Consider the following 11,198-nt stretch of genomic DNA (forward strand, 5'->3'; position numbering starts at 1 on the left):
ATTTCTAAGCGATCAGCGAGATGTCTAATCGCATAAAGATGAGAACTCTTTCTTCCAAGATCGTACTACTTTGAAATCGAAATGAATCGACTTAGAATCCCACAAAAGTTCATGTCCGAATAGAATGGAGAAGAAGGAGACGAAGCGAGCGTAGCATTGCTAGCGCTTCGAGTATTCCCTCTAGGTATGCATGTGCATCGAGACGAAGGGTGGTAGGAGTAGGAGCCTGGAGTCGGCAATATGGCTGGCCAGATGTGCATAGGCAGGGTGTCAGGGTGGTGTTAGTGTCGTGCGTTATTTATGTCGAACTACCGCAAATCTTGTCCGAATCTCGCGTGTTTTCATGGAATCGGTGATATACTGTGCAGAAGCAGGAATACGGCTTGCATGAAGGCATAGCATACGCTTCCAAGTCAAACAACCATGAAGTAAGTTTCACGTACACGGTTACGGAGTCGAAGGAAAGAGAAAGAGAGGGTCGACTGGACTCGACTCAATTCGACCCGAGTCCCTAAACCCGAGCACGACTTCTTTTTGTTCTCGATTATTGTTTACGTCTCGCCGGGACAGAGCTACACCCCTCGGATCCCTAAATATCCCCATTACACACTGACGCTCCGCTCTCGTCTTCCCTCGACGCTCCTCGTCGCTCCGCCGTCGGAGGAATTTCCCGAAGAAATTTACCGCGAGATACGAGTAGAGCGAGACAGGGCTTCCGTAACGATTTTTTATCGAACACGTCGAAGGGTGTCGGTTCCTACAAGCTTCCTTCTCGCGTTTCGTCCTCGCCGCTCGAGCGTCCCTTTTACGAGCCTGTCGTTGCCCCATTTTTCTTCTCCTGCTGTTCTCAAGATGTGTTTCTTTGCAGATTCGCGTTATCGAGTCTCGCACCTCGCGTTGCAACGTTCGCCTTTGTGTTTCGCGAACGAACGAGCCCCGCGCTGTTCCCTTGCTCCCTGTACTCGTTACGTGTTCCTTTTATGTCGGGGCAACGCTGGTCTGCACGCTTCCTTGAATTACTTTTATCTAAACTTGACTCCTGCACGCATCCACACAAGCGTATACACGCGTGCACGCGCGCAACGGAGCACATCTGTGCAATGCGAAAATTGCGTTTCGTACATTTGTTTATGTTAGATGAGGAGGCATCGGTTGGCACGCACGCGCGTATTTCGCAATTTATGCCGCGAACAGAAATTGCCTTCGTTTTTTTTTCCGTAGTCGAGAGAGATTTCGAGAGAGATTTTTGCTGATAGAACGGGGAAATCACTGTTATCAAAAATTGTAACGATTATAATCGATTGCCGACAGACTTTCTGGAGTGAAATCGTTGGCGTCTATTTATCAATGAATTCTTTCGATAACATTTTCACGTAGTTTTGTGAGTCACATCGTGATTCATATCGCGTTCCACGCGGAAACGACATTCGATGCTTCGTATGAAATGATTTTTAAGCATCGATAACGACCGAATGTCTACGCGCAATCGATCGACCTTGTTTTTCAATTACTTTGACATTGTAAATTAAATTCTCACTTTCAGCGGTTATTGTTTTAGCGAGCGAGCGATATACATGCTTCTATATCGATCGGAAGAAGAAGAAATGAAATGGTTCAAGGGAGTTCCATAATTCCCGTAGCGTAGGCAGGGCTGTGACGCGAAACGCATGCATCCACACTCTACATTACGCAAATAGTGTGAAATTTAGCAAGTGAAACAAAGATGTGCTTCTCGGGTTGCGACGATTCCACTTGAAATCTTCTTGATAAATCTTAAATGTAGTTCTTACACGATTAGTAATACTGCTGATATAATACCGATTAGTAATACAGAATTGATAATATCAGGTAAAATTCAGAATTCAGGAAAGCCGTAATCTGAACAATGATTGTGTTATCATTGAATACTCAATAATCGGAATTAATGAGTAATAGATATGATCAAAGGAAATGTAATGTTTAATTACGAAGGGATCATATTTTTAATTGTAATTGATGAATAAATTAGTAATAGTAATGACCATACGAAAGACTAAAGAATCTTTGGCTGAATGATTCTAAAATACTGATTACTAATTGATGGTTACATATTGCAAATGTTACTTACATTACTTAATCGATCAGTGATTATTATCATAATAGATATTACTTGTGTTAATTATTCCTAAAATAATGACATAATAATCAATTATTTAGTACATTTTTGTGCTGTATCTATCTAGCATTATTAATGTCAGTATTGCAATTCAAACTTACGTCCTCTTTGTTCAGTGTTAAGTGCATTTATTTACTGCAAACTACTTGCTCTTCAACCTGTTAATCAGGTCACTCCACTTTGAAGAGTATCTTTAAACTGTTTACATTATAGTACTCTACAGTACTCTATTCATGACATAATAAAGTATAGTGTTTGTAATACTATCTCGTAAAAATTGAATACTAAAACGTATAGTAATTGATACAGTATAGTGTTATTTTTCACGAGGAGTGAAACTATTCTTCTTACCTGATATATACAAGATTTTACATAAATTGACTTATCTACGAAGATTAACAAATTGAAAATTAAAATATTTACGTCCACGCATGATATATAACAACGATGACCAAACCCCCTAGCTCGCAAACTTCATGTGACTCTTCTAAATTCTAACTGTTGATTTCCAGTCGCAATTGTCAATATTCAAATTAATTATTTACGATAATACTATTCTCTCAAAAAGATATTTGTTTAAATAGGCATCTACTGTATACTTTCATAAACGTATGCATTCTCAGTGAAGTACGATGATATCTAGATTTTCTAGTATCTATTATAATTATATTTAGGTGTATGTATAATCAGTACACATTTGTGTAAACTACTGTTTCAAAAGAGGATGTAGCTTTCGAGTATTTCTAACATAGGCCGAGCGTACACAACCGACAATTGGTGAACGACAATTTTGTCGGTTTAAGAGATTCAATGAATTTTTCATTTTTATCGGCCGTTTATTTTATCATTCGTGTGCGTAGTCTCATTCAAATTCATTATGTCCATTAAAACCGACAAAATTGTCGTTCACAGATTGTCGGTCGTGTTCGCCTTAAGCAAAATATAGCTCCTGTTATGTATGAGTGGGTTTAGCTACTACTGATATACATATAATATATATCATTAACTGCGTAAGGTCTAGTAAACACTATCAACCGTACTATTCGCGTTTCTTTCACGCGAGACGAATGAGAGGGAGGCAGAAAAAACACGGGGAAGAACTGGAACGGAAAATATTCGAAAATCGTTGCGCGTATCGCGAATATGACTTCGGAGCCGTTATCTGGCGCGGCAGTCCGATCGTACGCGCCAAGCGGAGGAGGAAGTGGTGTAGTATCTTTTCGTGTTCCGCTTCGTTCTGTTCCCGTTTCGCGGAGCGATCCGTGCTCTTTTCAGCGTGGTCTGTGCTCGCCACGGTGAAAGTGATACCGAACTTAACAGCCTCTTACATGGAATCCACCAGTTCGTTGCTCGATAAATTATGCGCGAACGACTTTACGTCCGACGATTTTTCTGAGTAATCCACGGAGCCAGCATCGAGGAGAGTCACGATGAGGCGGTACTCGCAACAGCAACGACCGCAGCGAGTCCTTTCTTTGGAAGAATATCGATCGCGGTAGGAATTCTTCGCCACGTTTCGACGATCTCGCGCAAATGGACCAACTCACGGTTCTCGAAATCTCTTGGAGCACATGGCAAACCGGATAGAGTATAAAAACACGCTCGTTCTTTTTGTGTTTCAGCGAAGTGAGCATATCGTCCGCTCGTGCGTCGGTAATGGTGTACGACGACGTTAACAAAAAATGGGTACCCAGTGGCAGTTCCTCTGGACTCTCCAAAGTTCAGTTGTACCATCATCAGGTGAACAACACGTTTCGCGTGGTGGGGAGAAAGCTGCAGGATCACGAGATCGTCATCAACTGCGCGATCCTCAAAGGACTGAAGTATAATCAAGCGACGGTCACGTTTCATCAATGGCGAGACAACAAGCAAGTGTATGGCCTCAACTTCTCCAGTAAGGATGATGCCGATGCATTTGCTAAGGCGATGTTGCAGGCGCTTGATGTGAGTTTCAGTTGAGAAAAAGATTTCTTTAATCAAGGAGAGATAGTTATTGATAAATCGAAATTTTAATCTATACTTGCTTGACTAATAGTTCGGTGTTTTGCGTAGGTGTTGAGCAATGGTAGCAACATATCGAGAAGCCTTGCCCCCGCGGTTGGATCGGCTACACAACAGCAACCCGTTTTCCAGCAACAACAACAGAACAATGCTCAATACGATGAAGATATGGGTTACAGGTTCGTTTGTGTGCATTTGCCTCTATTTTTGTTTAATGAGATAATATATACTGAACTGGGTTTTTTGTATAGAACTATGACTAGAGAAGATGTGGCAATAATTCAGGAACGGAGAATGTCTCAGCAAGGTCAAGGTAGTGCATCTCTTTACACTTCAATTTTTCAAATTTTAATGTATCGTGAGTTTGATAAAGAACCATTTATTTCTATGTTTATTGATAGCAACGAATAGTCCAAGCGCGATCTCTCCGAGCTGTCCTTTGGGGAACCCACAACAGCAACAACAACCATCTTCCCAACAACAGCAACCGCCTCCTCAACAGTCCGTACAACAGCAACAGCCACAGCCGCCACAGCCACCTCCTCAACCTCAACAGCAGCAGCAACAACATCAGTCGCAACAGCCACCGCTACAGCAGCAATCACAATCGGGTCATCATAGAACTTCGTCGGCACCACCAGCACCACAGCCCCAACAATCTGTGATGCAGTCACTGCAACCGGTTGGTGGTATGGGACCGAGCGCAGGACAAATGACAAGTGGAACTGCTCCTCCTGTACCACCCCCGCAACCTCCAATCCCAGCATCGATTCCGCCATGTCCGCCAGCAATGATGAATTTCAACGCACCAGTGCCACCGCCTCCAATGATGATGAATCAGTACGCGCAGTCACCATCCTCTCAGTCGAATTTGTCCAATCAGCCTCAAGCTCAAACAATCTACGGTAGCAACCAGGGGAATCAGTACGGAGGCGCGCCAAATAGTCAGTACGCGAGCACTGGCGTCATTGGACAGAGTCCCTGTCAGTATTCGGGAGGAAATCAGAATACTTTTTACGGTAACAACGGTCAAGTTCCCAACGTTTATTCAAGCGGCCAGCCTAATCAAGCAAATCAGTACGGTGGTGGTGGTGGCAGTGCTGGCGGTGCCGGAAACCAATACGGAAGTAGCAATTCTATAGGCCAGTATGCCAGTAGCGGAGCAGCAACGACTGGTCAATACGGGGTCGGAGTCGGTGTGAACGTTGGCCAACCGAGTCAGTCCCAGTACAGTGTTGTATCTCAAGCACAAGCACAATACGGTACTAATCAAATGCAAGCTTCTAACGCCACGAATCCGTATGGAACACCGTCGAACACGGTGAATCAGTATAACAGCAACAACAGCGGTGGCGGTGGCAGTGGCGGTGGTGGTGGTAATGGTAGCGGCGTCGGCAGCGGCAGTGGTGGCGGTGGCAGTAGCAACGCTACCGGAAACCTACACGTGCCGCCAGTTAATCCTAGTATTTACGCCCCCATTGGCAGTGCTGGTCCTCAGCCACCACCTATGGTACCGCTGGCTGGTCCCGCGGCTCCTCCTCCACCTCCGCCGCCACCAGCACCGAACGCCAACAACCTTAATCCTCTTTCTGGATCTGGTTCTACTGGATCTATGAGTTCTGTCAGTAACAATGATCCACCCCCGGATGCCAACTCGCTGGCTGCTGCTCTTCAAGCAGCTCGTTTAAAAAAGAAGCAGGTTCGTATTGTTGGTCTTAATCTTGAAAGCACTTTGCTCCTTTCTTGATTATTTCTCTTCTTGCTTTTCTCGTCACTGGCTAACCGTCATAGCTTCGTTTCAGCCATCACAACAGCCGGTAGAGAACAGTGGATCGAGTACTAGCAGCAGTGGAAGTGCAGGAGGTGGTGGAAACTATGGTACGTTAGGGAGAGGCGGAAGTGGTGGCATGGCCTCTATGATGGATGAGATGGCGAAGACTTTGGCACGTAGGCGAGCCGCTGTTGAGAAGAAGCAACCTGAACAACCACCGCAGGTATCTATTATGTTTCGTTTTATTATATATTTTTTATTTTCAGATTTGATAAGCAGATTGTAGATTCTAAATAGGTTTTATTTCTACAGGAACCTGAAAGCTCGCCTGATAAAAAATCGTGGGACAAAAATAATTCGAATAATAAATTTTCAAACGGTGCTGAATCACCGAAATCAGTTCGTAAGAGGTTTGGCTCCGCTTCTGAGGATACTTTGTTGAAAGTAAACGGTGTGAACGATGGAGTTGTGCTCACTGCTCAAGAAATGGAAGCGTTCAAAGTGGAGATTATCAAAGAAGTGCGCAAAGAATTTCAAAAGATGAAGCAGGAAATCGTAGAAGGTAATGATTTCTTTAGTCCAACAAGATTAAATCATCAAATTACTAGTATTTACTTATTAGTGTTTCCGCGCATCATTTTTAGCGGTCAGAGCGGAACTGACTAGAAGATAAAAGTTGCGACAAGGACCAGTTTCGGGTGTAATGCAGACAGGGAAGAGGAAGTCTTTAACGAGAATAGATCAGCCAAGTGAAGGTCACTGACTTACAGCCGTTTCTTTTACTACATATGCGCGAGAATGAATCGCAGTTATACTCCATGTATATCAGACACGTACATACGCGTAAGTACGTTATTGGCGAGCGTCCTAAACGAGAATCACATACCTTTTCATTGCTTACTAAATCGATGGTAAGCAACACCGACTTTGGATGAAACTGATTCTAATTCTGCCAATTTGACGCACAACAGATCTCGGATCAACTTCGTTCGCATGCGTATTTATCTTCGGTGGAATCGTACAATTTATCCTTTACTGCTAACGATTACCGTGCGCTTTTTAACCCGTCAATTTCATTAAATACGCACAGCTCAATACATTCCAATACGTGAAAATGTTTTTGACACTATGCAAAAGGGAAGGAACATAAAATAGCGTTCGATCGACAGCCGCGAAATCGAACAAACGGATCCTCGATCGGTTACGAGAATCGTTTGACGCACATTCGTTAAGCCGAACGAAAAAAGATTACACCGATTTTGTATTTACGTATATACTGATCGCCATAAATTTGAAATTTGACAACGCATGACAGAGCGATAATATTTGCTACCGATGTTACATACCACTCTCCGTTTTTATATTTTTTTATTATCTCTCGTACGATTCTCACAACAAATGAGAAAATTAACGTTGCAGTTCATATATATTCTATGTATCTATGATATAGTCGTATATACGCTGATCTGCACCGGCTTATTGGCATTTATCGCAATTAACGGAAATAAAAAAAATGAGAGAAGGGGATTTGTGAGAGACGAGACGGGTGACTTGTTAGAGAGAAAGTGAGAGAGCATGAGAGGGAGAGAAAGAGTGCAAAGGGAGGAGAGAGACGAAAGGTATAAGAAAGAAAGAAAAATGGAGAAAGATAACGATGCTCATTTTACAAAGCACTCGATGATTTTTCCCTTTTCTTTTCTATTTTTTTTTCTTTCTTTTCATTACTATTTTAAAATGCTGCGATAATCGTAGCTGTCATTCGATGTACGGTACAATGCGATACGATAACGACGTGACGTGATACGTACACTACACACGTATCTAAATTAGAAGCAAACGCAAATGAGTTCGTTAATCGTATCAACGTTCTTTTACTCATCGTTTTCTTTTTTTTTATGTTTTAGTTGCTTTTTGCTCCTTTCGCAATGAGTTATTGTATTACCAGCTTGAAAATTTTAATCTCGCTTCAGTCAACAGTTTCTAGTCGTATAAGAAAAACGAAGAGCAGAAACGTAATATTCTTGGGTAACAAGTGCCGCCGATGATTAAGGCGTTTTTGAAATACTTCTCGCGTGGGTATGTGACACTTATTTTCAGTATTTCTCTTCGTTTCGCCAATTGTTCGCCGCGAACGATCGATGCGATTGGATCGATCCCGCAAATAACGCGTTTGCTGTTTTTCGTTCAGATATCACGCGATTCGCTTTATTTTCACTCGTGCCGTTTTCTCCTTCGAATCGCACTTTTCTCGTACGTCGAAACTTTCTCGTATCGATCTTCCAATACGATAGTACATTCGTAATCATCTCCCCTGCGTCATCCGCTATTCCTAGGTCGGATGCGTGTTCAGTGGAACGAAGCGAAAGACGCGTTTTCAAAGCAAATGGAACGTGTATACATATACATAGTTAATCCAAAGCTGGACTTGCGTATGGTTCCTTTACAGTTTTCGAATGGACAACTTTGAGAAGAATGCGTGTCGTGCGTCAACGTAATAATCAAAGTTTCGTTCAGACGAGTTCTACTTTCCTAATCGTGCATTGTATCTTCGCGTTTGCACACACCTGTGCTCAGTTACGTTGCTCCTTTTGAGCACATTTACTTTTAAAATTAAATACCTCAATTGGACTATGAATTCTATCGAAGATTCGTTTTTTTCTATAAATGTATTGTTTTGATTTGGTCTGTAAACAATGCAACATTGCAACTGCATTGCATCTTCCAAAAAGAACGATACATCAAGCGCCAGATCGAAGTGTGATACAAGCAATCTCGTTTAAAATTGCGAAACTATGTTTTTAGTCTTTGCTAATTAGTTCAATAAAGTTAATGGTGAGCACGTACGAAAGTGCAGGAACGAATAGAAAAATGTATGCAAACGTCGATTATAAATGCATTGTAAATGGAAAGGAGGAGAGAAAGAGAGAGAGAGAAAGAAAAGAGTTTGGGCACGACAAACGTACACGTTTGATGGATCGAGAGGAAAAAATGAATCGCACGGAGTACGAAAACAGCTAACCGAAAAACCGACTAGTATTAGATGCATTTATATTATATTTAATATATGTATATTTATATATACATATATCATAGATGGATAATTTTAATACATCAAGATTAACGCGCGAGCATTAAGAGTATTTGTTACGATTGAAATTATTTAAGGAATGCAGGAAAGAAAGGATAGTCGATGACGGATCGACAATTAGATTTTTCGCGACGCCGACGCGACGTGAAATTCGAGTCGGTTCGGGTCGGGTCGAGTCGAGTCGAGGAAATTATATCGTGTGTGTCCAGGGCCATTATAAACGGTGTGTATTATAATTATTGTACCCGCAAGCAAAAATACACGTATTACGTAAACGTAAGGATTACGAGTGAAACGATATTTTATGTACGATACTATACGCGACGGAAGCGGCGACGAGAGATTATCAAGTACTTCCTTTCATTTGCTATCATACCCTTCTTTTGTTCGGTAATCCGCTCGCGGTTACCGTCGATTATCATTTTTATCCGATATACAACGATTTCTGTACATACGTACGTAATTAACGTACAAATGCATTTAAACTCGCGTTCCACCTTACTCGATCGTCCCGCACACTCGTCGTTGCTCGTCGCGCGAGAAGAGTTCGTGTCTAAGTAAGTCGACATCAAGATCAAAACTTATGAAAATTAAGTAAACATTTTAGGAGTGATCCTGCGACTACTTGCGCTGTAAATTAATTTGTATCTATTTAGTTTTATTCACTATTAAGGTATATTAGAAATTTTTTATACTTTTTCTAGAATTGTGAAGTCTGATTATCGTTTTGAACGGAAATAAATTTTAACATTTAAGCGACAGCATCCCACACGTTTACATTCAAATATAAAGACTTTTGTAATTTTTGTAATTTTTATATTCCACAATATTTCATTGGAACATTTACAATAACTAGGCCTTAACTTATGAGCAATACTAAAGTTACTAAGAATGACATAAAATAACAATTTCATCAATGAATTTATAAAACATTCTCGACTTTACTAATATACATTTACATAAATTGAAAAATGAAGTAGACGTACCTAAAAATCAAAGCACAACAATCAACATGTTGCCATACATTACAAAGTCCGTTTGAAATTTTCATACTTATTTTTAATTTTTGTACGTATTTGTAGATTTGAAAAGTGTAGCCTCCAACTGACGATGAATAGTATCTGACCGACAGCGTAAGTGTTAACACGTGTAATGCAGCATTCAGGAAAGTCATGAAGTGTGCAGTGGCCATTGCAGCGCAAGTGTTTAAGCTCCTACCGTATGTACTAACAGCGAGATAAGTATTTCCGGCAGTGACAAGAGGAGAACGTATCGTGATGTCGACTTTTCGCTGCTTCGTTCAAAGTACGAAGGTACTGCGAAACATCAAACGCAAATCGGAGTCAGATTCGCGCGATTCGTTTCAACGATGACGACGACAACGAGGGAACGCATTCCAGACGCATCGAAGAAGAGGATGATCTCGACGAGACCGCGGTAGCGTATTTTGCTAGGATTTTAAGTAACCGCGATACAGACGAAAAAAATTTGTACGAAATACAGTTAACAGCGTTAGTACGGAGAATTTGAATCGATGCCGAACACACTGTTTCTTAAGACGTATCTTGAAAATATTTGTATGTAAATGAATGACGAAACAATAAAAAGTATACGCTGAAGACGAAGCAGCGTTTTATTGGGAGCCATTGGGCAAATGTATGTAAGGGCTGATCCAACAATTTTAATGTCAGAAGAGTACTTTTCGCAAATTATTTATAAAACTGCTGGTGTGTTGTTTCACGGTCCAATTTTTACCAACGTGAATTTCTGTTTATCCACCAGTGAACTTGATATGATCTCTATGTCTACGTGTTATTTTCGGAACCAGTTCTGGATAATTTATTTTGTTTTTATAATATTAACCATGCACTTTCCTTATAGTGTATGGTTGACATTGGTATTAGACAAAATGTAATCTCACGACCAACTGGCTGTTATAAATAGCAATCTTAGCAATTTGTTGATTAATGATTATGATTGAGTTACTATAGGCGAGATCGCACTTTGAATTCTAATTGAATCAGTGGGCTATTAATAACACTAAGCTGAATATGCATACAGCGTATATCAAAGTACATTTTCCTTATGACAAAACTCTCCATTTCAAATTAGTCTTATTGATTATTGATGTCATTGTTACAGATTACAGAGGTTAAGTATAATTACTGAAGTTGAAGATGACT

General features: G+C 41.0%; 1 protein-coding gene across 3 annotated transcripts; it reads left to right on the forward strand.

Moving 5' to 3' along the window:
* Nucleotides 1-267: 267 nt before the first annotated feature.
* On the forward strand, nt 268-10,636 carry Ena (ENAH actin regulator enabled). Of its 3 annotated transcripts, none has more exons than XM_076385881.1 (8): nt 268-428; nt 3,778-4,099; nt 4,208-4,335; nt 4,408-4,469; nt 4,558-5,855; nt 5,959-6,150; nt 6,225-6,489; nt 6,572-10,636. In XM_076385881.1, exons 1-8 carry the CDS (start codon nt 424-426, stop codon nt 6,598-6,600), a joined length of 2,301 nt encoding a protein of 766 aa, XP_076241996.1. In that variant the 5' UTR covers nt 268-423; the 3' UTR covers nt 6,601-10,636. The 3 variants fall into 3 exon arrangements, with proteins under 3 accessions (XP_076241996.1, XP_076241997.1, XP_076241995.1); XM_076385882.1 differs by having other exon boundaries at nt 6,240-6,489; XM_076385880.1 differs by having other exon boundaries at nt 4,208-4,469; nt 6,240-6,489.
* Nucleotides 10,637-11,198: the final 562 nt, after the last annotated feature.

This window comes from Calliopsis andreniformis, chromosome 9 (genome assembly GCF_051401765.1).
Source record: "Calliopsis andreniformis isolate RMS-2024a chromosome 9, iyCalAndr_principal, whole genome shotgun sequence".
Taxonomy (NCBI): domain Eukaryota; kingdom Metazoa; phylum Arthropoda; class Insecta; order Hymenoptera; family Andrenidae; genus Calliopsis; species Calliopsis andreniformis.